The sequence below is a fragment of the Cladophialophora carrionii genome (genome assembly GCF_000365165.1).
Source record: "Cladophialophora carrionii CBS 160.54 unplaced genomic scaffold supercont1.4, whole genome shotgun sequence".
Lineage (NCBI taxonomy): Eukaryota > Fungi > Ascomycota > Eurotiomycetes > Chaetothyriales > Herpotrichiellaceae > Cladophialophora > Cladophialophora carrionii.
The window spans coordinates 2,961,014-2,986,457 of NW_008481829.1; the positions used below are offsets into that span (position 1 = coordinate 2,961,014).

At 54.6% G+C, this 25,444-nt stretch overlaps 11 protein-coding genes across 11 annotated transcripts; 6 read left to right on the forward strand and 5 right to left on the reverse strand.

Moving 5' to 3' along the window:
- Positions 1-807: 807 nt before the first annotated feature.
- On the forward strand, positions 808-2,794 carry G647_05722 (uncharacterized protein; the record flags this gene model as incomplete). Its single annotated transcript, XM_008730048.1, has 6 exons — positions 808-1,025; positions 1,082-1,211; positions 1,260-1,437; positions 1,532-2,281; positions 2,406-2,434; positions 2,537-2,794. The coding sequence occupies 6 exons, from the start codon at positions 808-810 to the stop codon at positions 2,792-2,794; spliced, it is 1,563 nt and encodes a 520-aa protein (XP_008728270.1).
- A 1,233-nt stretch (positions 2,795-4,027) lies between these two features.
- On the reverse strand, positions 4,028-4,827 carry G647_05723 (uncharacterized protein; the record flags this gene model as incomplete). Its single annotated transcript, XM_008730049.1, has 2 exons — positions 4,028-4,358; positions 4,472-4,827. 2 exons carry the CDS (start codon positions 4,825-4,827, stop codon positions 4,028-4,030), a joined length of 687 nt encoding a protein of 228 aa, XP_008728271.1.
- A 1,538-nt stretch (positions 4,828-6,365) lies between these two features.
- On the reverse strand, positions 6,366-7,997 carry G647_05724 (uncharacterized protein; the record flags this gene model as incomplete). Its single annotated transcript, XM_008730050.1, has 2 exons — positions 6,366-6,832; positions 6,884-7,997. 2 exons carry the CDS (start codon positions 7,995-7,997, stop codon positions 6,366-6,368), a joined length of 1,581 nt encoding a protein of 526 aa, XP_008728272.1.
- A 4,744-nt stretch (positions 7,998-12,741) lies between these two features.
- Positions 12,742-14,611, reverse strand: G647_05725 (uncharacterized protein; the record flags this gene model as incomplete). Its single annotated transcript, XM_008730051.1, has 4 exons — positions 12,742-13,000; positions 13,058-13,546; positions 13,595-13,903; positions 13,953-14,611. The coding sequence occupies 4 exons, from the start codon at positions 14,609-14,611 to the stop codon at positions 12,742-12,744; spliced, it is 1,716 nt and encodes a 571-aa protein (XP_008728273.1).
- A 658-nt stretch (positions 14,612-15,269) lies between these two features.
- G647_05726 (uncharacterized protein) lies at positions 15,270-15,860 on the reverse strand (the record flags this gene model as incomplete). The annotated part of the gene is made up of 1 exon (XM_008730052.1): positions 15,270-15,860. One exon carries the CDS (start codon positions 15,858-15,860, stop codon positions 15,270-15,272), a length of 591 nt encoding a protein of 196 aa, XP_008728274.1.
- Positions 15,861-16,805: 945 nt separating this feature from the next.
- Positions 16,806-17,357, forward strand: G647_05727 (uncharacterized protein; the record flags this gene model as incomplete). The annotated part of the gene is made up of 1 exon (XM_008730053.1): positions 16,806-17,357. The coding sequence occupies one exon, from the start codon at positions 16,806-16,808 to the stop codon at positions 17,355-17,357; it is 552 nt and encodes a 183-aa protein (XP_008728275.1).
- Positions 17,358-18,580: 1,223 nt separating this feature from the next.
- On the forward strand, positions 18,581-19,241 carry G647_05728 (40S ribosomal protein S22; the record flags this gene model as incomplete). The annotated part of the gene is made up of 2 exons (XM_008730054.1): positions 18,581-18,713; positions 18,982-19,241. 2 exons carry the CDS (start codon positions 18,581-18,583, stop codon positions 19,239-19,241), a joined length of 393 nt encoding a protein of 130 aa, XP_008728276.1.
- A 337-nt stretch (positions 19,242-19,578) lies between these two features.
- On the forward strand, positions 19,579-20,027 carry G647_05729 (40S ribosomal protein S25; the record flags this gene model as incomplete). Its single annotated transcript, XM_008730055.1, has 3 exons — positions 19,579-19,581; positions 19,632-19,689; positions 19,792-20,027. The coding sequence occupies 3 exons, from the start codon at positions 19,579-19,581 to the stop codon at positions 20,025-20,027; spliced, it is 297 nt and encodes a 98-aa protein (XP_008728277.1).
- Positions 20,028-20,418: 391 nt separating this feature from the next.
- On the reverse strand, positions 20,419-21,201 carry G647_05730 (uncharacterized protein; the record flags this gene model as incomplete). The annotated part of the gene is made up of 1 exon (XM_008730056.1): positions 20,419-21,201. The coding sequence occupies one exon, from the start codon at positions 21,199-21,201 to the stop codon at positions 20,419-20,421; it is 783 nt and encodes a 260-aa protein (XP_008728278.1).
- A 424-nt stretch (positions 21,202-21,625) lies between these two features.
- G647_05731 (uncharacterized protein) lies at positions 21,626-24,840 on the forward strand (the record flags this gene model as incomplete). The annotated part of the gene is made up of 4 exons (XM_008730057.1): positions 21,626-22,510; positions 22,595-23,203; positions 24,153-24,521; positions 24,655-24,840. The coding sequence occupies 4 exons, from the start codon at positions 21,626-21,628 to the stop codon at positions 24,838-24,840; spliced, it is 2,049 nt and encodes a 682-aa protein (XP_008728279.1).
- Positions 24,841-25,028: 188 nt separating this feature from the next.
- G647_05732 (uncharacterized protein) lies at positions 25,029-25,404 on the forward strand (the record flags this gene model as incomplete). Its single annotated transcript, XM_008730058.1, has 2 exons — positions 25,029-25,235; positions 25,306-25,404. 2 exons carry the CDS (start codon positions 25,029-25,031, stop codon positions 25,402-25,404), a joined length of 306 nt encoding a protein of 101 aa, XP_008728280.1.
- Between the last annotated feature and the right edge of the window lie 40 nt (positions 25,405-25,444).

Consider the following 25,444-nt stretch of genomic DNA (forward strand, 5'->3'; position numbering starts at 1 on the left):
GCAGCAGCAATTGCAGGGACTTGTACAGGTCACTGCAGTGAATCCCTTGCAAGCCCGGTCGACGAATGCTGGAAGAACATACACGAGCGTCGCCCCAAGATCCAAGAAATTTAGAACGTCCTTAGCTGTCGATCCGGCTCCGAGTCCGGCCACAGTTCCCGATACTCCACACTCATCAAGAGTTCGAATTCCTCCGGTGGACATTGGCTCGGCTTGGCTGCCACCGGAGCCGGACATTCGACCTACAATCGTACTCGTAACGCCCGCAACCCCAGTTCTTGATATACACCGAGGGCTCCTCGGTGCATGCGAACCCCCAGATACTCAGCGTAGCTTGCCAAGGGGCGCCCTCCGCATCTTGCGACGACAAGTCTCACCCCCAGATTGACCGACGATTCGCTCGCGTGCGCTCTTGACTGTCGAAAATGGCATAATCGACGTTGATCTCCACGTTTACATTTCGCCAAGTCTCTTGTCCTGACCTGCTGTGTATGCCTGGCTAGGACATCGGCAGTTAGGATCGACAGACCTCGCACCGAAGCGATTGGACTCATGGTCGACTCTGACCCCGTCCTAGAAGAATCTCGTGTCCAAAGACCATGACGACCGGCCGCCCCTGACTACCGGAACCAGTTTAGGCTTTGCGACAAGATGCGGGTCGCCGCCTTGCTCGAGTCACCGGCTGCATGCCAATATCCTTGTCGCACGTCAGGCCATCGTGGGATCGAGGACCGGCGGCCGACTTAATGAGCGAGCATCGCTCTCATTTCGTCGTGTTCGCAACCCTCCAGCAAGACACTCACCACAATGGCCGAAAAACACGAGAGCGAGCGCGTCGAGTACGGCGCCAACGAGAAGGAGATTGGCCTCCGATCTGGCAGCGTCGACGGCAGTGATGGCCTGCGCACAGTTGATGCGGGCTTCAGCGCCGACCAGATCGACGCCCAGTACGATCAGAAGGAGGTACGCAGGATCTTGAGGAAAGTGGACTTTCGACTCATTCCCCTTCTGGGCGTCCTGTATCTGTACGTATGAGAGCCGGACGTGCTGTGCGAGCCGACACTGATCATGTCCATGGCAGCCTCGCGTACATTGATCGCAGCAACATTGGAAACGCCAAGATCGCGGGCATGGAAGAGGACCTCAATCTGTACGGAATGCGCTACAACACGGCGTTGACGGTGTTTTTCGTCCCATATGCGCTGTTTGAGGTATTTGCATCCGTCGTGGCTCTGGAGAAGGCCACTCACATGTGACAGGTTCCTTCCAACATCGTCCTCAAGATGCTCAGGCCGTCGATCTGGATATCTATCCTCTGCTTCTGCTGGGGCTTGGTCATGACGTTGATGGGGATTGTGACGACCTATGAAGGGCTCGTGGTTGCTCGATTCTTCCTCGGAGTGACGGAGGCGGGTTTCTTCCCTGCCGCTACGTATTGTGAGTATTGCAGCATACCTTCTAGCCGAGTTTGGGGTTTTCGCGGTCTTCCTGGACAAACGCACAACTTGACTGACTGGCCGCCCACTTTCAGTGCTCACGATCTGGTACCAGCGCTACGAAGTCCAACGCCGCATGGCTGTCTTTTATGCGGCGGCCTCCCTCTCAGGCGCCTTCTCCGGGCTTCTCGCGTTCGCGATCGAGAAAATGGACGGAATCGCTGGCCTGGGAGGCTGGAAGTGGATCTTCATCCTGGAGGGCCTGGCCCCCGTCGCCGTCTCCTTCACCCTGTACTTCCTCCTGCCCGACAAGCCGGAGACGGCGCGGTTTCTGAGTAAAGAGGAGCGAGAGTTCATCGTCAACCGCATCGCCCTGCACACCGGGTCCGGCGGCGGGCGCGTCACCAACGCCGACAAGATGAGCTGGTCGTACATCCGCGCCGGGTTCGCCGACTGGCGCATCTGGATGGCCGTCCTCCCCTTCTGGGCCTGCAGCATCGGCACCTACGGCTTCACGGCCACAGTGCCCACCGTGATCAGGCAGATGGGCTACACGTCGGCGCACGCCCAACTGATGACCATCCCCATCTACGTCGTGGGCATGGTCGCCACGGTCATCGTCGCCTTTTGGGCCGACCACGTCCAGCAGCGCACCCCGTTCATCATCGGCGGCTTCGCCATCGGGGTTGCCGGGTTCATCGCCCAGCTCGCGATCCCTCACCCCAGGTACCCGGGCGTGGCGTATTTTTTCCTCTTCCTCGTCGCCACGGGGCTGTACTGCCCGTTTACGTGCGTCGTGACGCTGATTGCGAATAATCTCGCGCCCTCGTCCAAGCGGGCTGTCGGTGAGTACCGCCTTGCCATGCCTTGCCATACGGTGGCGTTCCCTTCGCAAGGGTTAAAACCATAATCTGTACCCATCCCGCAGCGAATTAGTTCCACGCTAACCACCATCATTCCCATCCCTAGGCATGGCCCTCCTCATCAGCGTCGGCAATGTAAGTGAAAGCGCATGTAGATTACCACTTGATTTTTTATTCCTTGCCCTTCCGGGACACTGGCCAAATCGTATGATTACCACGGACGCTAACAAATCCCAGATGGGCGGCATCTGCGGCTCCAACATCTACCTCGCGGCCCAAGCACCCAAATACCCGACGGGCTTCGGCGTCTCGCTGGGCTGCTGCGTCCTGGGCATCATTGCCGCGATGATCCTCCGCGTCGAATATTCGCGCCAGAACAGGGCGCGCGACGCCATGCTCGAGCGCGAAGGCGAAGCGGCCGTCAAGGCGCGGTATACCGACCAGGAACTGCTGGAGTTGGGAGATAGAAGTCCGTTCTATCGGTATACGCTTTAGGGGTGATATCATTCCATAACGCAATGGGGATGTGTAGAGACCCAGGGAATTAGAAGGCCGTGGAGACGTGTAGAGACTCCTGGGGATAGGGGGCCATGGAGCGGATCGGACTGGGAAAAGTGGGAAGTTGAATGTGCCTGTCGCTGGTCACGGGAGACACGTAGGTGGGCCTGGTCGGATCAAGAACAAGGGAGATGGGTAAAGGGGGACGGGCAAGCCAGCCAAGCTACGGTACAAAGTACACGGGAGAGGACAGGACAAGTATTGTGCACTGACAAGGTATGTACGACAGGTACCGGTATGTAGCCTTGCATGTACTGGGCTGTATGCAAGCATGCGCATACAATACGAGGTACAGTACATACACAGTACCACATACCGTAGGTACGCGGGCTGGGACTTGCTTGGAAATCATCCCGCTGGATTAAAGCTGTCGGTACGGAGTACTGTAGGCCGTACAATGCACAGCAAAACACACCCGCAGACTGCAGGCTATACAGGGCAAGGTCTACAGCACGAAGTAATCATTCATGCTGGTCCCTCGTACCGTGATCCAGACGAGCCCACGTTCAGATGTTGAGGTTCAAGCTCACATGCAGCCTTACGGCCATGATGTGCGGAAAGGTTGTGTAATCGATCAGTCTAATTAATCAACTCGAAACAGTGAGGCGAGAGGACGAGAACTGCACTGCACATGTACCGTAACTGGAAATGCCTCCGTCCGTATCCGTGAGAGGGAGAGAGGGAGAGAGAGAGAGAGAGCGCGAGTGTGTGTGGATTGATGCTATTTCAAGAACCGAATGTGATTAGTACGTATGAATCTGCCGTACGAGTACGTACCACAGTAAGCCATCCATCCACCCATGCATCCCTCTATCCCTCCATCTATCCATCGATCCATCGTCGGAAGCAGCTCCAGCTTCAACGCTGTTCTCCTCCCCTTTAACAAGCTCAACTAGAATGATTCCTTCCGGTCGACACACAATCACCAAAGTCGCTGTTACTTGCATGCTGCGTGCGTTCATCTACTGCATATAGTAACTGTACATGTGACATATCCACGACCTGTGAGGAAACAATCTCATCTAATCTAATCACCCACGTTGTCTGCTCTGCCCTGGCCTTCCCTGTCCTGCTTTGCTCCATTCCTGCTCTGTCTGGTATGCTATGCTCCACTCTCGCCGTGAATATGCCAGTGTGCGACTCATACGTACTGTGTATGTGACAAATCTCTCACGACAACATATAAGCCGCAACAGGGGCCAACAGCAGCAAAGGCACGGTCCCAAAGTTGGCACTGGCGGCATTGCTCGGAGTCTGTGCGGCCGGACCAGTACCCGTCGCAGAGGTTGTCGTGGCCGCAGCGGCCGTGCCAGTAGCTGTAGCCGAGCTCTGCGTGGCCGAAGCGGAGCCGCCCGAGGAGGACGACGATGAGGAGGTATCGTCATCGTTGTCGGAGTTCTCGACATTGGCGACGAGGACACCGCCGGAAACGGCGCTGGGAGCGGAGCCGGACTTGCCGCTCGAGGCGCTCTGGTAGGCCGCTAGGGTGTTGCCGCTTGCTCTGGAAGGGGGACGGGGTGTATCAGTCAGCAAGGGGTGGCCGTAATGACTAGAAGGGACAGGGCCATGGACAGGGACAGTCTGGCTGCGCTGCCCCTGGTGGACGTCACTTACGGGGGATTGACGACAAACGCCATGCCCGCGGCACAATGGCCAGGGGCACCGCAGTACATCCAGATCGGGTCCGTGGTGTTGACTTGGAACGAGAACATCTGGCTGGCTTGGCCCGAGTTGGAGTTCACGACACCGGAGTTGATGCCGCCCGACATCGGGGAGCAGGGGTTGTCAAAGGTCGACTGCGTGGCGGTGTGGCCGCCTGGGTAGAAGTGGACGTTGACGGTATCGCCCATGGCGGCCGTGATGGTGTCGGGCTCAAAGGACAGGCCATTCTCGCCGGCGTCGACGTCGAAGGTCGCGGCGTGGGCGATGGACGCCACCACACCGAGGGACAAGAGGGCGTAGCTGCGCATGTTGAATGATATTGACGTTGATTTGTGGCGTGGAGGACTTGGCTGATCCTGCAACTGTACTGGGTAACTGGATAAATTTGGATCTTGACTCGAATCGAACGACGAGCTCGACTCCTGGCACTTTCTGACGCTTGAGGCTGGACTGGGTAGAACTTGACAGACGTGAGGAGTGAAGCTAGAAGGACAGAAACTTGGCCACCAAGATATATAAAAACACTGCAATGTACTGCCGTCACCTTCTCCCCACGACTTCAAGATCCCTCGGATGGCTGCGGCTGTCCCCTGGTTGCCCTCGGTGGTGTGTGCCGTTCAGGCTAGGTGAACGAAAGTCAGTCAATACATCTATTTTTGTTCCCTGTGTCTCCAGCGACCGTCTTCCCCCTGCGTGTCGCTGATGGACGGCAATGGCATTCTCGACAAATCATCGACGAGCTGCATGTGCCCGGGCGTAACCCATGGCAGGGGGCGTGTGTCCGTATTCGTCCAAAGCCAGGAGACAATCCGGTCATCGAGGCAACCGGTGATTGAACACTCCCATGGCGGGTGGGGAGGACACATTTCTCGAAGGATGAGGTCCTGTTGTTGAAGATACGTACGCGTCAGCGAGCATCCAGCGTAGATGACGCAGTGGTCGGTGGCTCTATGAGCGTCGTCGACCTCACAACACCACAGGGATACGACGAAAGACGAGAGACGAGGCGTGAGATCTGACCTCGTCGCCACGTCCATCCAGTCGGCAGCCTCCGTACGCCACCATCTCTCCACACGGCCTATCTTACTCGTACGCGACGGCGATTCCCCGGATTTGACGCTGCTCTAGCTCCTTTCCGACAAGGACTTCTATTTAAAGACATGCCATATTTCTCATCTCTCTGACCGCGAACTTTCCTTTCGGAATCGTTTTGGCGGGTCTGTCGCTCTACTTCTGCAGCGGCCGACGGGCAAGAGGACGCATTAGACCATTGGAGGACGTCACCATCGAGAGTGGCTGGGTGCGTGTCATTACGCAGACTGCAGTGTACCTCATGCTATCGGGCGAGATGCCAGGTAAGCAATACATCAGATCTAGTTGACACGTGCGCCGTGCGATGCAAAGTCCCCGTGGACGGTCGAAGGAGGAGGAAGTCGGGCTGGCACCAGATGCATGGTACTCGTGTCTGCACAATTGTCGACGACGCTGTGTTAGGAAAGGAGTGGGCAAAACGGGAAGTGTTGCAGGAACTCGGCATGGACTATGTTCATGCTGCTAGCCCTACTCGAAGGAACGATTCTTTCGCTGGGTCTGTCGATACTGATCATACATACCCCCTGCCGTGCTGTCGCCATAGTATCGCCCCAGCAACCTCCAGGCTCTTGGCATGGACATTAACCCCGCTTGTCAAATGTGAAAGGTCCTCCTAACTCTGTACCGAAATCATTGCTGCTGTGTCATTGTGATATTCTCAAACCCCGTGCCTTGTCCCAGTCCTGCTGCGCCCAACCCCTGTGCTTCGTCCACCCACCATGTCATCCTCTGCATCGTCCTGCCCGCACTTCACTCATCTATCCGTCTTCAACAAGACGAATGCCTTCATGACCTGGGCCGAGTTGACATATCCAGCCGCGGTGCTAGTGCGAGAAGTGATAAGCGGAGTCATTCCAAGTCTGACAGTTGCACCCAACTGTTCGAGCTGGTCGGGAGTCAGGATGTTGCGGTACGGGTCGCGCGGCTCCATCGTGTCCTTCTGAAAGCGCTGGCCCATGGCCGGAAAGTCGAACTTGTACTCCTCGGCGCCAGAGTACATCATCTCAGCGAGCTCATGGGCTTTGAGCATCAGTTCGTACAGGTCTTCCCAATCGCGAGACGTCTTCTGGTGCATCATCGGCTTGAGGATGCCCCAGAGCTCGTTGCCACGGCTGCGTGCAATGCTTTGGACGAACGCCGGGAAGTTGGGGTTCGCCTTGATGCTTCTGACCTGCTCCGCCATTGTGGCAAGAAGCTGGTACTTGACTTGTGCTGGCGTAGCTGGAGAATCATGTTATTCTCAGTGGTGGCTTGAGGTAGCTGACAACTTACTCTGGTACATCTGATTCTTGCAATTCTCCACGGCTTGATCAACACGAGGGTCGAATCCGGCAAACGTGTCGTGCTTGAGGATGGTCCGGATGACGAACTGGAGAATGACCTTGTTCACAAGCATGTAGCGAGTGAAGGGAGTTTGCATGAACTGGAATGCCGAGGTGGTCGATGCCGCATTCAGGAGCCGTTGCTTCACCTCCTGCGGCATCGCATTGTCCTTCTGAGTGCTCGGTGCGTTGACATGCGAATAGGCATATGTCTCGGTCATGTGCAAGACTTCGCCGAATTTTCTGGCAATCTCCGATGGAGCAAAAGCAGCCACAGCAGCTCCCATGTCAGGTGCTTGCACCAACGCCATGCCATTGGCAGGATTGAAGGTAGGCGCAGGCGAAGGTTGCGTGACATTGGAGGGTATGCCACGAGTATGATGTCTTGTGGACGAACTCGGGGTCTCGTTGCCTCTATTGGCCGAACCCACAGGAGTGTTCGAGAGTCCGAGATTGGCGAATGAGTGCATCATTGCCTCAGGAGAGCCGTAGTCGTTGACACTGCGGGTCTGACGGAAGGGAGTGACCGTGTGATGAACCTGAGGACCTTGGGGTTGTCTGATCGGCTGCTGGCTGCGAGGAGCGCTGAATGGAGATGGGGTTTGACGCTGGTGAGGAAGAGGACCAGATGGACGCATCGGACCGGACTGAGACGACGGCGTGGTCATTGGGGCCGTGTCAGCGAAGATTGGTTGTGGTGGAGGGGGCAGAGCAAGACTGGCCTGGCCATACTGATTGCCGCCGTAACGGTGAGAGGTGGGTGTTGGAAAGTGCTGCTTGGGATTGGCGATGGCCTCGCTCTGGGTCTTGATGGTCATCTTCTGCTTCTCGATGGTCTCGTGCAGTTTCTTCATCTCTTCTTCAGTCTCCCTCAACTTGCGTTTGAGTTGGGCGATTTCTTGGTCCTTGGCAGAATATTCGTTGGCTGACATGGGCGTGGTAGCTCGGACCCTCATTGCCTGGTGGAGCTCTTGCTGAGTCCGTGAAAAGGAGAGTTCAGACTGCTGGAGCCTAGTTTGGGCTCGTTCCAGTTCAGGGGATTTGGCAGGGCCGCCATAGGGCATGTTGTCGTGGTAGTGGGAGGACATCCCGACCTGGGGCAAAGGTCAGTGTGAGTGCGAGATGAACGAAAGGATTCATGCAAGATCGACAATGCTTGTGGTACAGGCAGCAGGAAAGGGACGCATCGACACCACAGGAGCAGAACCTTCAAGAAGTGGAAATAGAATGCAGCAGTGCGGTGAAAATCACAAGCTGGTGTGCCGAACGTGCTGCCAAAGCTGCTGCTGCTGCTTGAGACAAGACTTGCTGAGGAGAAGATCCAGATTGGGGTGGAAGAAGGGGAGAAAGAAGGTAAAGGAATGATAAGGATGGCCACCGATCATCAAAGATGACGACTGAAAGAGAGAGGACAGTGCTCACCTTTGAGACCGGCAGGAGCGACTCTTGCCAGAGCAGAAATTCAGAGCTGGAAGAGGAGTCAGTAAGGAGACTGAAGGAGAGTAATGCCAAGGCCGATCTGGGAACTCACTGAACGTCGAAAGCAGCCAAATCGGCAAAACTGCGCACAAACAATGACTTCTGATGACTGAACTGCGTTTTGTCGCGCACACAAAGCACAAAAGATGTCGTGTTTGTCTCAGAAAAGAGTTCCAGAAAGGTCAAGACAGCACTAGCGATAGGAAACCAAATGCCACTGAGGAGAGAGGAGAGGGTGGAAAGATCGCGGTGGGAAGGGGGCCCTTTATAGACCTGAACTCTCCAGAGGCAGTGCGCATTTTCAGGGAGTGAATGTGAGTGATGCCGATATATCACTTCACCGACACCTCGAGTGTTGCCGTCCGTCACTCAGTTGCAAGGTCTCCCAGTCGGTGAGTGACAAACGCGCCTCTTCCGGGAAGTTTCTGGTGACATTGCTGACAGCTGCGAGGCCAGAGTGAAGGCTGATCTCCTCACTGTCGACGTCGTATTCACAAAGGGCCCATGACGTTTCCCAGGTCGCTCACTGCTCAAGGCCTTGCACACTCACACACGCCTTGGTGGACACAAGGCTGAACGACAAGGCTGGCTGAGCAAGGCTGAGCAAGGCTGAGCGACAAGGCTGGCTGTGCGAGGCCGAGAGGCGAAAGCTGCCAGGACGATGCTTCTTGTTCTGCCATTCCCTTTTTGGTGACATTGACCAGCCTCCGCCCCCTGTCTCTTCAGGCAGCCATTCTGTGTGTTGTTGTGTAGGGCTGTGGTGTTGAAGCCACGATGTGGTCATACTCCGGTGTCCACAGCGCGAGGGACAACTTACCACAAGAGGCGATAGACTTGCACTTTTGCCCATCCATGGTCATTGCCAAATGGCAAAGATTGACGGCTAGCAGCAGCAAAAGGTATGAGCAGAAGCTGGTATGAGTGTGAAAACTCTCGCTGTCATAGCCTAACATGGCGCCGTCCGCCGTCCACATCCCCGTTGAGAAGCAAGAGACACAGGCTCAGTGGAACACAGACTCAGTGGAACACAGGCTCAGTGGAACACAGGCAGCACGAGGCTGGCACAACTGGTGGCGCCAGAGGTCTGGGACTCAATTGCTGTGTCGACTGTGATGTCGTCAAGCGGCCGTCTTCATTTGCCTAAGGCACCGTCAGCTCAAGAAGAAACCAACAATTTCCATGAATCCAGTTCTGACAACATGTTGATAATGGAAGACACCAGCCTTCTATCCACCTCTTAGACACTCTTAGTGCTGGTGCGTGGCACTGGCACAAAGACAGGAGAAGAAGAGCGTAACGTACCGGACCAAGGCGGGCTCGAAGCAGCAGGAGACATTGCTATTTATATACAGTTACTGTCCACTCTGTGTCAGTGAGGCTGTCATACTTTGGGCTTAGGGCCATGGATCTTACCTTTGTTGCAAGTGGTGTTTCGCCTGTGGTCCCACCGCTAACAGACATCCAGCGTCGACGTCGCCATTGTGCACGTGCAGCAATCCAGCCTACACTCGTCCTGACGCTGGATATCTGTCAGCCCGCTCAGACACAAAGACCGCCGTTAGACGCAGAATACGAGATGGCGGTGGCGTAGAGGAAGAAAGTAAGGTAGGTCGGGAGGTCGACGGTTTTGAGTTTTGAAATTTGTGTTTGGAGGTAGCTTGCTCGGTCTATCCCCGTTACAGGCGTGATTGTCACTCATTGAGCGCGACGACGAGGTAGGCAGAGGCTTGGAGCAGGTGACGGCGGCTGAGTTGTGCGGCTGAGGTACGCGGGAGAAGTAGAGAGACGACTGGAATGGTCAAGCCGCACATGGCCCACCATTGACTTTCCCTGGCGCGTCTGCCCTGTTGAGCAAGCGGGAGCCGCAATGATGGTCATCCCTACTTGGTGAGAGATCTCTCCTTCTCATCATGTTCAATCGTCAAGAGCCACTGCAAGTTCCTCAAGCGTCAGCAGCATAACGCAGAAGATCAAGTGCTTTCCCTCAGTTTGAGACTCTCCCCACGTCAAGCAACCCAGTCAAACGATCACTCACTTACTTTTCAACAATACCCGCGGTTTCCCAGGCCCCTTCTTGACATCCCTATCAAACCCACGCCCTCTTCGTTTGTGAAGCCAAGTCGGTTGAGCATCCAACCCAATACCTCGATCGCAAACCTCATTCCTCCCTGGAGACTTCCCTGGAGACTCGTCACAAGCAACAAGAAATGAAACTGCCCTAGTCTGCGAGAACCACCCTCTGTTCCCGCTGGTCAACCTCTCCGTCAGGGTGAAAACATGAGCTCATCTCTTCATTGTCGGCAAACCCCAACCCAACAGCATCATCTCGTGATATGCTCTCACTTGCACACCCTCTCAATCAACTTGACGGCCAGAACGTAGCTGCAGAGGCTGAAAGTATCACCTTCATATCAGGTCAGGCCACTGCGTACATACTTCGCTTTTGGGCTCTGCTGAGTACCGACACAGTCAACACCTTGAATGAACACCCTCGCCAACAGAATGAACCAGAGAGGAGTCTAGAACGAAGAGACTGGCCCTTGAAACCCTTATCCGAGACCAAGTGGCGAAGACAATATTGCACAAGAGCTGAGCCTGCGAAAGGATCAACCTCCTTCAGGACCCGGATCGAATCATCATCCACCTTTGGAGTGAACCTGAAAGAGAAGCGCAACAAATCCATCGACGGCCCACTAGCCGGAGTGACACCCACTGATCCCTGATGTTGCCTGGACACCCTCACGACCTGGGAGCCGATCGTGCTCAAGCACTCAGTCGAGAGGTGCCGAAGAAGGCTTGCCCTCGACCATTACCGCGCTTTGAGTTTGTGGGAAACAAGAACAAGCCACACAAGGGGTTTGAGCCTGACATGTGACCCGAAGACTGCCACCGTGTCGCGATCAATGTCCTTTCTCGCTGAGTGCTACCTCCTGGTCAAGCCCGCCCGATCCAGTGGCGTGGTATGGTGGACACTCTGTAATTATAAAGGCCACTATAGTCGCTGAAGGTTGATCACATTGCGTTCTCGCGGGCCAGAGCTGTCGTTGTGATATCACGTACTGCTCAAAGGAGGCTATACAGCCTCCCTAAGGTGGTGCTTTTGGTTAGTGTGGCTATTGTGCGGCCACGGCGGCTTACACCAACGAGCGACCTCACGAGCCGAGGAACGGCGACGATCATCGGGCTCGCTGCGGATCCGCACTGCAGCCTGGTTTGACATTTGGCTGCAACTCACCACGTTCCCAACTACTCGGGGCCGGTCGGGGCCGATCAACGGATTCTCTTCATGCTCCCCGCTGGAGTGTGAGCAGTGCGACCGGCGAGGACGATGAACCGTCCTCTTCTTGTCCTTTCGACTGTCGCTTCTTGGGAACCGCTTTCGGTCTGCGGCGTATCGAAAAACCGCGCTCTCGGGTCCAAGACCTTTTTTTAAAAGCAGACGGTCACGTCGTTCAGACACGACAAGCAGTCGACCTGTGAAGCGAGGAATGATCAGGAGGTCTCGCGAGGCCGGGCTGCTTGATCGTTGAGACTTGTGCTTCCTTCGCCGGCGACTTGGCTGGGCGTGACTGTCGAGGCCTTCTATTCTCTAAGAGGGTACAACAATAGAAGGTGAAGGTCTGCGCTGGTCTTCGAGATATGACTTGTTGACTTCCGGTGCTGATATGGGGTTTCTTGGGCTTGATCTCTAGACATGGTCATCATGGGGCCCGGATCCCTTTTCACTGGGACACGTACACGCAAGGAAAGGGGCGAGGGCCAGGGGAACACATCATGTCACGTCGTGAGGGGAGGCGAAAGCAGAGAACGGAACGAGATACGAAACGTTGAACATAATGCTTTTCGCCCTTGTAAATCGCCAAAGGGGGTCATCGTGCAAATACATCATGTGGATTTTCAGACTGTCGGTCCCCATTCTAAACGGCATGTATGTGCATAGGCGAATAGAAGCAAAGATCATTGACGGGGTCGAGCGACCGACCTACCTACCGGGCCTGTAGTGAAGGTGGTGGTGCCACGATTTCTAGCTCCCAGGTCGAGCGTTCAGGCTGCAGCCAGCAAGCAAAGCCCTACACAGATTGACCTAAAAACAAGTCAATATGTTTCAAATTCCACTCCCCGTCAGTGTCTCCATCCCCCATCCCGATTCCTGATTGAATCCACGTAGACTAGCCGCAAAGATGTGCCTAAAAAAGGGGTCAAGATGCTGCGCTGTAGCCCACTAGAGTTTCGATCCCCGGCGTCTTCCATTTTGGTGGCTTAATGTGCGAGAGCGAAGATCTGTTGGCTTAATCCGTCCCTGTCACTCGTCGCCAGTCGCGTTCTCATTCAGAGTGCTTTGGTCCTAGAGAACAAACTGCTGTACACGGCGTCAACGACTGGCTGAGCGCTGATTTGCCTACCGCCAAAGTATCGTCCATTGAGACCCTTGATGGCATTTTCGCCTCCACTAACACGCTCGAATTTGAGGTAGATGTCTCCTGCCGTGTTGGGATCGAGAGAGATATGGACAACATGGCCGTACTTCTCTTCGCATTCGGCACGGACATCGTCTTCGAGCTCTTTGATCCATGCGTCGCCTTCTTCTCTGTTGTCGGTTATTAGACAGGCCGTTGCCACATGACAGGGAAGACGAGAGACTCACTCGGCGGGATCAAACATGTTCCTAAGCAGCACGCATCTGCTGGCTTGGCTGACATTAACAGGGAGAGGTCTGCTCTCCTTTTTGACAGGAACCGCTGCGCGCTTGGGGTCGGCGTCCGGTGTCGATTCATCTGTCCTAGCAAGTTTGCGCATCAATGCATCTCGGCTGTAATTGCTGAAGTTCACACCAGCAACGTCGGTATCGTCCAAAGCACTTGCACCGCCGGTGCCCTTGTCGTTGTCACGGCCACCCGCGCGGTCAAAAGTGCCTCCAGATCCGCCAGCATGGGCGCCGCGGCCGCCAGCACCGGAGAATGAGGAACCTTGGAAACCGCCACCCTGACTCTGAGGTTGGAAGCGTTGCATCAAATTGGCCGTTGATTCAGGGGTGAACTTGTCGTTGCCGAGTCCGACTCGGATGGGGCGGCCTGCAAGGTCAAAACCATTCATCTTCTCAAGGGCCTCACGTGCTTGGTTTGGATCGCGGAACCTAGCGAGTCAGCATGTATCGCAGAACAAGCACCAAAAGACCACGTACTGCACAAAGCCATAACCTCGGCTACGGCCACCTTCCTCCTTCTGAAGTTGAACAAACTCAAGCTCTCCAAAAGGCTCAAAGACATTCTGTAGATCTTGCTCAGTGATGCTGAAGTGGATGTTTCCAACGTAAAGACGGTGGAAGGGGATGGAATTGTGGTTGCTGGTCTGAGCCTCGGGATTGCGGGCCTGGCGGTTCTTTTCTGCTTCAGTGAGCTGTGCGATGATGGGAATTCCCAAAAGCTTCTGTCCGGTCATCTGAATTGCAAGTGGGACTGATTCTTCATTCTTGAATTCGACGTAGCCCACACTGAAAACCATTAGCATGCATCTGAAATAGAAAGGGGTCGAGAATTTACCCTTTGGAGCGGCCGCTGACTCGGTCTTTGACGATCTGGGCCTCATTGACGGGACCAACCTTTTCGAAGAATTGGATCAACTCCTTTGTGCGTAGACGAGCCGCCAGCTGCTGAACAAAAACGGTTCTCCTGTCACGCTCATCCTCAGTAAGTTGCGGCTCGGGAGTCTTGCTCTTGACACGTTTTCTGGGACTTCCCGAGCGACGTCGATCCCTATCCCGGTCTCGATCGCGGCGGGTATGGTCGTCCTCATCGCGCCTCGATCGTCCACTTGGTCGGTAGTAGCGATCGTATTCTGGAGATCGAGAGCGTTTGCGATGGTAGTCGTCATCGCGCTTGGAGCGTCTTCTGTCGTCGTCGCGATCACGACTGCGACTTCTTCTCCTACTGCTTCTATGGCTTCCGTTAGCGCTACCATGATCGCTTCTTGGGCTCTTCAAGTCCTCATCGCGGTCTCGGCGGTGTTCTCGATCTCGGCTGCGGTCTCGTCTCTTGCGGTCCCTATCACGGTCACGGGAGCCATCACGGTGCTTGTCCTTGTCGCGACGGTCCGAGCGTTCGGTACGATGGCGGTCTTCGGCATCCCGAGGAGAATCGCGGTCTTTCACATCGTTGGCGGCCGTGGAGTCGAGGAGGGCCTCGACGTCGAGTCCTGACATTTTGAGTAGTGGTTGGTGGTGTGCTCGAGGGAGAATGTGGACTCGCAGGAAAGAGCAGATTCACTTGGCTGTGGTCAGAGTCGGAAATGGAGGAGGGCGTGCGTGGGCAAACCCTTGGAATGGTAGTGGCTGTGCGCCTCAATCAATCGCTAGGGATTTGGGTACAGGTGGACGTCAAACTGTAGAATCGCTTGCAAATGGCCAGCGATGAAGAATTGCCTGTCACAGGAAAATCGAAGGCTACGGCGAGAAAGTCATCACTTGGCACGCTAACGTGAAATGGAATAGCGGCTGTCACAACGTCTTTTTGTCTCATCCCTGTCAAAAACACGCCGTCGTTCTTCTGTCTCTGACCATACAATGGCAGGGGACGTCCCTCCGCACACAACACCTGCCCATCGGCCTACAATATCCCCATCGGACACCACTCCTATACGAAGATAGCCCAGTTTCCACACAGCGCCCGCGCTCACAAATTGCGAGCGCAATCGAGGCAATAGTATGCCTGATGGCTAATGGTGAAGAAGCTGCCCTCAGGAACAATGTTCTTGAGGAACCCACACGACGTCGACCCGCAGCAAACCACCACGCCAGGCTGGCGGTGGCGGTAGACAGGCAGTCGACGGCCGCTGGCTAATTCGTGTTAGTCTTGCTATTGTTAGGAGCGGACGATGTGCTTACGGAGAAGGAGTTGGTCTTCTGCCTGGAGCACTGTGTCAGGCTCACTTGGACAATCAATGTCCAGTGGCTCCGCTTCGTTGGCAGGCTCGGTCATGGCAGTGCCCTGCGTGACAGTGACCTGGTGCTCATCGTTGGTCGGGTGCACGACATTCTCAGAGACGGCCAGAACGTTGGTGGTCGATGGCGTATTCCTGCCGTTCAAAAGGGCGCTCTTGTTGATGTCTTCCACGGCCATCTCTTCATCGCCGGCCAAGTGGCTACTCTCCAATGGCATCTGATTCAATTTCTCGAACAGATCTTGGTTGCTACGACGAATGAAATCAGCGATTTGTGCTTCTGGCATGCATTTCTCGGCATCGGCGTATCCAGCGTAGCTGTTGGTGGACGAATTGCTGCAGAAATAAATCCCATGCGCTTGTTTGGCTCTGGCAGGGATTGCTGCTACGAGGTTGAGGGGCAGTGGTTGGTCGATAGCGGTCAAACGAGCAGCTAGTTCACCGAGAGAGGAGTCCAAATCGCCGGTTGCCAAAAGACAGTCGCTGATTGCCAGACGATGTCTGCTGGGCATGGTTTGTTTGAGAAAGGACTTTTTCGGAGAAAGATACGCAGAAATCAATTCCTTGAGTGAGAAACTGCTGAAACGAGTCCCTTAGTGAAGAATTACTGTACTCGGGACAAAATTTGCTTGAGAACAGACCCGCTCAAGAAAGAAGTTGGGGGAGAATGGTGATGCTTGTGAAGGGAGTTGTTCGAACCATGTTGTGGGAGGTAGTGATTTGTGTGCTGTCTGGTGTGGACCAACAAGCCTGAAGCGAGTGCTATTGTTGCGGAAAACGATACCCTGGACTTCACTGCCGGGTCAGGCAGTACGAAGGTATTACTGCAACCCATGGCAATCCTCCACCCCCCTAAATCTGCATTTCCACGGGTACAGAACCCCTGCTTCTTCTCCTGGCCTACGAACCCAGATCCAACTTCGTCCACGACTCTATCTGCCATATACAATGCCTGGATGTATCTGCTTGATCATGGTATTGCTGTTCGGGAAGGGAGTGTGCAACTGGGTTCGAGTCCTCCGAACTAGCGGATCAATTCTGCCGTCATCGAACGAGACTTCCAGTTGATATGTGTTTGCAGCCAGTTAAAAGATTATTGTCTTCCCCTTCTCAAGCAATGTCTTCCCTCTTGCTGGGGCGCAATGGCAGTACTATTGAAATAGTACAATGTGGCAACCCCGTTGGCACAGCTTCAAACGAGGCAGCAGAAGATCCATAGTTCTCAGTCCTACACTGCTAATCCTCAATAATACATGTATACACACAGACCGATCCGCGCTCTATTTCTGCTTGGAACCAGCCAGATGAAGGCATCTTACGGAGGATCGTAACTCACTCCAAGCAAGATCGGCATCTGCTTTCAGCACCGGCAGTGAACTCCGCGGGGAACTCCAGAACAACGGTCTTTTCCGATCGTTGCTTTCCAATATGACCTTCAATACCCGCGGCCGCAAGGTATGCTGAATGCTAACGATCCAGCGAGCAACCTGACAGATCGAAGTCACCGAGTGAACGAGGAGTTCGAGCTCGGTAGCTTTGGCAATGCGATATATCAGGCCTCTGTTGCGCGGTCGTCAACCTCGACTCCCGGCAGCAGTCCGCGCGAGGACAGAAGCAATACTCGACCTGCTCCTCGAAAATGGATAGCTCTTCCATCTTGTGACCATTATGTTCCCATGAAAGCAGCGCGCGACCATCTCGCGAACGAGCGTGCCTTCCTTGGCTATATCAGAACTGCTTCCGCACTCGCCAACTTTGCGGTCACCACCCTTCAGCTTTACAGATTACAGCATCATCCTGTTTCGCGGGATAAGCTGAGTGATTATGATCTGGGCATTCCAATTGCTACGGTCACGCTCATAATCGCTATTGCTGTCGCGATTGCTGGAGTGTGGAGGTTCTTTGCCTGCCAAAATGCCATGGCATTGAGGAAGCAAATTGTTACCAGCGGGGTTGTGGTCCTCGTCTTCATACCGGGCTTCATACTGGTCAGTCCCCTCCATGCCTGAAGATTAATCTCATTGCTGAACAATGCACCAGCTGCTCCTTACGCTCTTAATCTTCACAATTGTTGTCAACCCTAATTTGTGAGCGGGGTGATTCACGTCTAGCCTGTCGAGCCGGGGGGGGGGGGGGGGACTAGTCACTACGCCTCGTTTGCGTCTGCGTATATCGGGCAGTGGTGCACGAATTTCCAGTACCTGATTCTGATAATTCGGTCTCAGAAGTCCGAGCATCTGCAGACAACAACCCATCGATGGTCAAGGCATATGGCGACAATCAAACCCGTGAACCAGAGCACTCGTACGTATCACAAGGCCGGTTGGCGTTTACACAGCCGGCACCTAATTCTTACCCAGCCAGCTGTGGCATGATTACATGCCACTTACCACGTCCACAATCGCTGCAGCGACGGATGACATGCTCTCGGTACGTCAAACAGAAAAGATACACAAGGATCTGCAACATTGCCTACTTCATGGCGATCATATGGCGGGGATCCATATTCCGTCGAAGAAACCCCGAAAGCGGACCTATTGATTATGTATACATACCGCAAGGATCTCGTTGCTCATCGGTGCCATTTTCGGCATCTCGTAAAGCCCGCCCACGCACTCCACGGAGTCATTCAAGAAGTTGAATCTCACCTTTCTGGAGGGAGCAGAATCTCTCCCAACCACAAGGCCTTCCTCCAAGTTCGAAATCTGCAGGATAGCTAGTGATTTTTAAACAAACACAGAACGATTTACAATCCTGCTGCATAGGGAGGTTCCACGCAGATGAGCCTTGTGGCTTGGTGCGCGAGGCTGAGCATTCCTGAACCGGCGGATCATAGGGGATTCGGATGCAAATGTAGACTCTTGGCAAACCGCACTTCGAAATTCGACTCCACGCTTGATCTATAATACACTTTTTCTCCTCCACGTCCAACAACGACAATCTCTATCGTCAACATCAGTACGCGTCTCGAGGTATGTCAACTTCACCGCCCGCTCTTCGGCTAGCCTGAGATGAGCAATCGCGACCGCCAGCGCCTGGTCTGTAACATTTCCAGGTCGCAACGCAGGCTTTGGGATACGCTCATCTTTCGCGACACGAGCTGAAGAACCCTTGACTGGGCACTCTTCCTGGCTCGAGGCTACTGAAGACTAATTCCTCGATTGTAGATACCTCAAGTTCCTCGGTCGTCACACGAGCTTGAGAATCTCACCTCAATTCCAACACCGCAATCATGGTCAAGACCTCAGTCCTCAACGATGCTCTCAAGAGCATCAATAACGCCGAGAAAGCCGGCAAGCGTCAAGTCTTGATCCGACCCAGCTCAAAGGTCATCATCAAGTTCTTGTCCGTCATGCAGAAGCACGGTACGTCGGCGCCTCGAAACTTCCAGGTCTATTTCGCACAAGAGGAGGATCACACCTGTCCATCTTGGACTTCGGGTTGATAACTAGGCGGCGGTTTCACATTTTGCTCCCACGACCTTTGCCCTTTAAGTACCCGAGAGATTGAAAGTTTCTACTTGCGATCGATCTTACACGTTTGCATCCTTTTTGCCATGTTTGTTATATGTTTATTCGATCGCAACATCTCCAAACATCCTCTCAAAGGCGTCGGCTGACACGAGGCTTACAGGCTACATCGGAGAATTTGAAGAAGTCGACGACCACCGTAGCGGCAAGGTCGTCATCCAGCTCAATGGCCGTCTCAACAAGACTGGCGTTATTTCTCCCCGCTACAACGTCCAACTCCGCGATCTTGAGAAGTGGGTTGTCAAGCTGCTGCCGTCTCGTCAATTCGGCTACATCGTCCTGACCACCAGCGCTGGCATTATGGACCACGAGGAAGCCAGGCGCAAGCATGTTGCTGGCAAGGTCATTGGGTTCTTCTACTAGATGGGTCGAGCTGATTGGGAATTCTGCATGACATGATGGCATGAGCGAGGGCAACTAGATACCCCCAAAAGTCTTGAATTCAGATCATGGTCTTCAGCGCCGGGGAAATTACAATCAGCTAGACGCTTGATGAATGAAATCTGCCTCGAATTGGTATTTCTTCGACTTCTGTAGATTCTGCTCTTGCTGTCCATAAATTTTACCGTGCGAATGCCAAGACCAATTTTAGCGTCCACACTGCGAATCTGCGGGGCGAGAGATTTCAACGCATCACGACTGATCATCAACCTCACCTCTTCCTACATCTTCCCACCTCATAATCCCCAATACCGTCAAAATGGTATGCGCTTTGATACATTCGTCTCGTGAGCATGTCACTGACCAGATCAGGCTCCCGCAGCATCATCCGGCGGCAAGAAGCAAAAGAAGAAGTGGTCCAAGGGAAAGGGTACGTCTGGACCGGATCCTCGTGGCATCACCAGCATTACCCTCCACGATCATCCTCAATACCCTCAAATGCTGATATGCTGATGCACGTTTTTCACTACAGTCAAGGATAAGGCCAACCACGCCGTCGTGCTCGACAAGGCCACCTCAGACAAACTCAACAAGGATGTTCAATCATACCGGCTCATCACCGTGGCCGTGCTGGTCGACAGACTCAAGATCAATGGCTCATTGGCACGAAAGGCGCTCGCAGACCTCGAGGAGAGAGGAGTGATCAGGAAGGTTGTTGCGCACAGCAGAGGGAGCATCTACACAAGAGCCGCTGCTGGTGGTGACTAAGTGGAGCGAGCGTGGCGGTGGTGCTATTGCGAGACGATTTCTCGAAGTCGGAATGCACGGAATGAGGAGATACCAACGATTGCAATGACAAGGCAAATTGGATCGATCTGCGTCGGCTAGAGCGAGGGAAATCTACTCACAGCTCGGACCATAGACACATTTCGACTGGCATAAGGGTATGCCCGGCATCGGTTTGAGGACATTCGAATTCGACCATCATCAACCGCAGGCGGTTTGGGCTCCATCCGTGAACTATTCGCAACCGGAGGCTCAGTAAATATATGAGGCAATCCGAGAAGCGCAGCAGTTCAGGCTCGTATCCCAGCACGCCTTTGCTATGCACCTATCTACGCATACGTTTGTCTGTTCCATCATACACCGCTCGAGTTGATCACTGGACAGGCTTCCCTGGCGCGTCCTTTTTGTCCTTTTTGTCCTTTGCATTCATATTCTTCCTCTTCGGCCGTCCCTTCTCAGCTGGCTCGCACAACTTCGGTGCCGCACCCGCATTTTCCGGCACACCCACCAACTTGCCCACCTCAAAGTATTTCTGGTGATTCCTGTAGAACTCCTCCCACTTGGACACCTCTGCGAGGACTTTCTTCTTCGCGTCTCGGCGCTCCTTCTCCGCGCGTAGCTTCCTTGCTCCGCTTGAAATGTCCTCGTCCGGGTCGTCTTCGATGGGGATGTAGATCCACTCCGCTCCCCTCAGGTCACCCGTCCGATCTTCGAGAAAACAACCCGTTACAAACGCTCTCGTGGCATCTCGACCCGCAAAAACCTCGTAGCTTCCACCCGGTCCGTAGGTGTGTCTCCCCGCGGTCACGTCAAAGATGGTATTGTTTATGGCCAAGTATATTGGCTTGGAGGGGTCCGTGCCGTTGTAGAGCGCCAGCTGTGCGGGCGTCAGCAGGAGAGGGCCGCTCCACCAGGTCGAGAGTTTTGAGGCATTGAGGAACCAGGGACTATAGTTGAAGGTGAAGGAGGCTCCGGAGGTGAGGTAGTATGAGAGCAGGCATGACGCAAACACGAGGGTGAGGAGGAGGCGCAGGACGTCGAGCAACGAGATCACTCGTGAATTGGTGTCTTCGGGCTGATCATCGACATGGGCGGTGGCTTTGGATGCCGAGGACGTGACTTTTGGTGCTCGCCGCCGGGTTGCTGAGTCGCCCATTGTGACTTATTGACGAGAGACCATCAATCGAGGCACACCAGACAACAGACACCCGAGCACACGGATTCCTGGTCGCTATGGAACTCCTGTCATTGGCTTGCTGGAAGCAAGCGAGTGAGATGTGGGGAAAGTTGTTGCCTCGAGGCTGGGAATCTCTGGAGATGGAGGCGCATCTTCCAGCCACGCGCAATTCAGCTCAACTCGCCCTCCCCCTCCGCCCGCACTTTGCTCCTCCTCCGTCACCTCATCCCGTGGCTTCGATGGAGCAGAGCAAGTCCATTGTCCAGGCATTGACTGTCACTGCGTCGTGAAGACTTGTGGAGATCAGAGCGCCAGACCTCGGTTGGAGAAAGTAAACACAGGACTCCCCGAGCATTCCTCAGTGCGTTGAGACGAGCAGCACCATTGACGGACCGATGCAAATATGTCATACTCCTATACGGTAACGGAGCGAAAGCGCAAGACGACCTCCTCGGGCGGATACGGGTATTCGGGCTCCAGATCGACGTTCGGTTACTGGGTGCCGCTCGCCCTGACGGTCACGGCCGCGACAATCGGTCTCGCCGCATGGGTATGGGGCGAGAGAAAAGATGACGAGTACGATTCCAGCGAAGATGAACACTATCAGGGAGGTGCAGCTCAGTCAGGGTATACCATGAGTGGAGGTATCTCTGGACCTCCGCCGCCAGGCGGCTTTCAAGGCCCTCCGGGACCACCTCTGGAACCTATGATGCCTGGTCCGCTGCAGCCCGGAGGGTTTGGACCGCCAGGAACGTTCCAAGGACCTCCTCCCCCGCCCGGCGGGTTTCAAGGCGGTCCTCCGCCTCCGGGCTGGCGAGGGACGGAAGAGGAGTGGCGCTCTACAGCTCGCTCGACGGCTCTGGAACAGGAGCAAGAGACAGGTCTAGTGGCCCGCATGTCTAGCGCATTGGGGTTCGGTCGTTCAACCACACCTTCCGGCGAGCGCTCTCTTGGCCAGAATCCAGCTCAATCGTACGACTGGACGAATAGGCCTTTCGCATCCGCAACCGCTGCAGCAGGGGCAATGGTCGGTGCTGCGATCAGCACACTGAGTGGCGGAGGCGGAGAAGGCTACGAAGACCACGAACGGTGGAGCGAGGAGGCAGAACAACGCGACAACGACCGCCAGGTCAAGCAGGGCATCAAGAGGCGCGGCACGGCTGAGGAATTCTTCTCCGGAAGCGTCGAACTGCCGCGCTCTGCCTCGATTGCAAGTCCCAAACGGAAGACTGTGGCTGTTGTCGTTTCAGCTGTGGGCGACGCCGACGGTGATGTCGGCGACCATGCCGTGAGTGTATTTGGCCCCCCCTCATATCTCCCTTTTGGAGTTACCTGTGACAGTCGTTGAGCGTGACTAACGAACATGTTGCAGTCGATCCTCTCCCACCTCCCCGAATACATTGACCCCGAAACCACCCGCGTATTCGTTCTCATCTACGCTCCCGACCTAAAAACCCACCCCCTAAGCAGCTCGCACACGCCGGCACGCCGCCCGTCGCAGAGCATGGCCTCCTCGTTCTCCAACATCAGCCAAACCGACGCACACACGCCAGCCGTCACTCCAGGCGATTTCCCCAGCAGCGACGGCATCCTAACGCACGTCGACCCGAAGCCCATCGACGAGTCGTCGAGCCTGTTTAAAACACTCTACAGCCAAGCGATTGGTATCGTTGATCGCGACACCATGGTCCTGCCCTACACGTCGCCCAACGGACATAAACACATTCTCCGCTCCCTCGCGCCCGAGGTCGTGTATATCCAGGAGTCATTATGCGGGCGGGACGGCGAGATCGTGTCCGACCTCTCCGGCTGGGTGAGGCAGACTGTCATTGTGATTGGCGATGAAGGCGGACACGGCGGCTTAATCGACACGGATGACGAGGGCAGCGCGGTGGGCGGATATAAAAGAGGCGAGAAGTGGTGGCAGAAGGAAGAACGCACGGGCGTAGGGAGACGGGTCGCCGTGGTGGAAAGTCTGAAGGTCGGTGAAGATTGGGAACGGAGGATCAATGAGAAGGATTAATTGGATTGATTAGTCTGGACGATCTGGGATCAGTGTCGCATTTGACTTCTTGGTCTGTTTTTGAGACCGCGCCGTTTTCGAAGACCGATCCGAGAGACGTTTCTTATAGTATCTCATCACACGCGCAATATGAAGTATGCCCCTCATGTTCTCTGAGCAGCTCATGGAACGTATCTATGTTATGTTACGATGTCGAACAACAAAGTCGAGCTTTTACCCAGGTCACCAAGTATACCCAAGATCTCGTCTAGCCACTAGGTTCCACGGTCTCGGTGCTCCGTACCGTGCTGCCTGGCCACGGCGATCGGGGTGATTAAGGGAGGTGAATTCTCCCCACAAAACTGGTCGGGGGACAAGACACAAGACACGAGGAATTGAAGGTTAATTACTGCTGTGTTCAGTCGGGCCCGTCTTGGCCCGTCGTCAGTCGAGTTCCAGACTCTAATCCATCTCTGCTCACTTGGCTTCCGTTGACAGTATTGTATTTCTTTCCGCTGGCCAAATTCCCGGGAGCGACAGCGACAGCGACAGCCCCGTCGCAATGGTACGAATCCTAGTACGACGTCGTTCTCCCGGGACATTAGTCCAAGAGGATAGATGAGATGCATGACCACTATGGTACGGTTGACTTCATGATCTGACGATGAAACAATCGGCGCCTGCTTCGAAAGGCTCGCGAACCGACAACCGATACTTGCTCTTCTAGTCCCATTTTCTGAGTCGCGCCCGATGGGATCCCATATCAAGGACAGCGATTTCTTCGGCGAGCTATAGGTCTAGGGTCCATGCCGGGATAAGCACGACTGGGCTGCTGGTAGATTTGGAAATCACGGCTCGGTCGTCACGACGGCGGACTTCGATTTACATCGTCGGCATCGCATAGCGCTGAACCCCTCCTGAGTCTTAGATAAGGAAGAAACGCGGCCCGAACTTGGTTGAGGTTGAGCGCGGTTTCTCGAAACGCCCAATCCTGGAGTTTCAACCTGTCATCCGTGAGAAGGTCGAGTTGATTAGCAGGAAGGTCCGCAAGGATAAGGGCAGGGATGCTGCGATCGTCCTAAGCGGTGCTTTCCCGGCATTTACAGGCGATATCATCACGGAATACTCATTTGGAATCTGCTACAATCACCTCAACTCTGCAGACTTCTCGGAATCATTCCACGCAGCGTTCATGGCTGTCGGCCGGTTCGGCCACATCGCGGTCCAGTTGCCGTGGTTCCATCCGGTGAGTTACTTTCATCGGATCACAATCCTTTACGGCAAGGACCGAGATCACGTAGCTCCTAACAGCCTTCCTCAGAGCCTTTCTGAAGCATGCAGCCGGCCCTTGGAAGCCTCCTGCGGCTGCAAAATTTGGGCATATAGCATAGCTCCGAATTGTCGGCTGGCACTGAATCGCAGTACTGCAGGATCTCAGGGTCATGATTCAACTACTTATCAAGGAAGAGGCTCTGAAGGAGAAGTTAACACACCGCACGATATTTCATGACCTCCTGCTCAGTTCCCTTGCACCTGAAGATAACAGCAACCGCCGCACGGCCTACGAGCCTCAGGCCGTTATAGGAGGAGGCATCGAAACGACAGCGTGGCACTAAGTGTTGGTTCTTTCCATATTGTCCACAGCCCCAAAATTTACATTCGATTGCGTCAAGAGCTTGTTCAAGCGATCCCTGACCCTACCACGAGTCCGGACCTTCTGGAGGTTGAAAAGCTACGCTACCTTTGAGCCTGTATCACGGAGGCCATTCGACTCTCCTATGGAATCTCAGCACGAAACCCGCTTATGATTAATCAGCGACTGCAGTATGAAGAGTGGATAATCCCTCCGCGGACGGCTGTTGGCATGATCATCGTTGACGTCCACCACCATGAACGTATCTTCCGGATTCGCACACGTACCGCCCAGAACGATGGATGGGCAATCAAAAAGCGCCAGAAGGTGCTCCGCTCGAGCACTACTTTGTCGGCTTTGGCAAAGGGGCTAGAGGTTGTCTTGGGACCAACTAATTGCCGCTTCCACCAACTAACAGTATCTCGCCTGAAGATATGATTTACTTCAGCACTTCCGCAGCCTGGCTTGGGCGGAGCTGTTTCTGCTGATGGCGGCCTTGTTCGGCGGTTTCGATCCGGGTTGTTCGAGACCGACATATCTGATGTGAAGCTGAAGCACGACTTCTTTGTGCCCGGTCCCAAACTGGA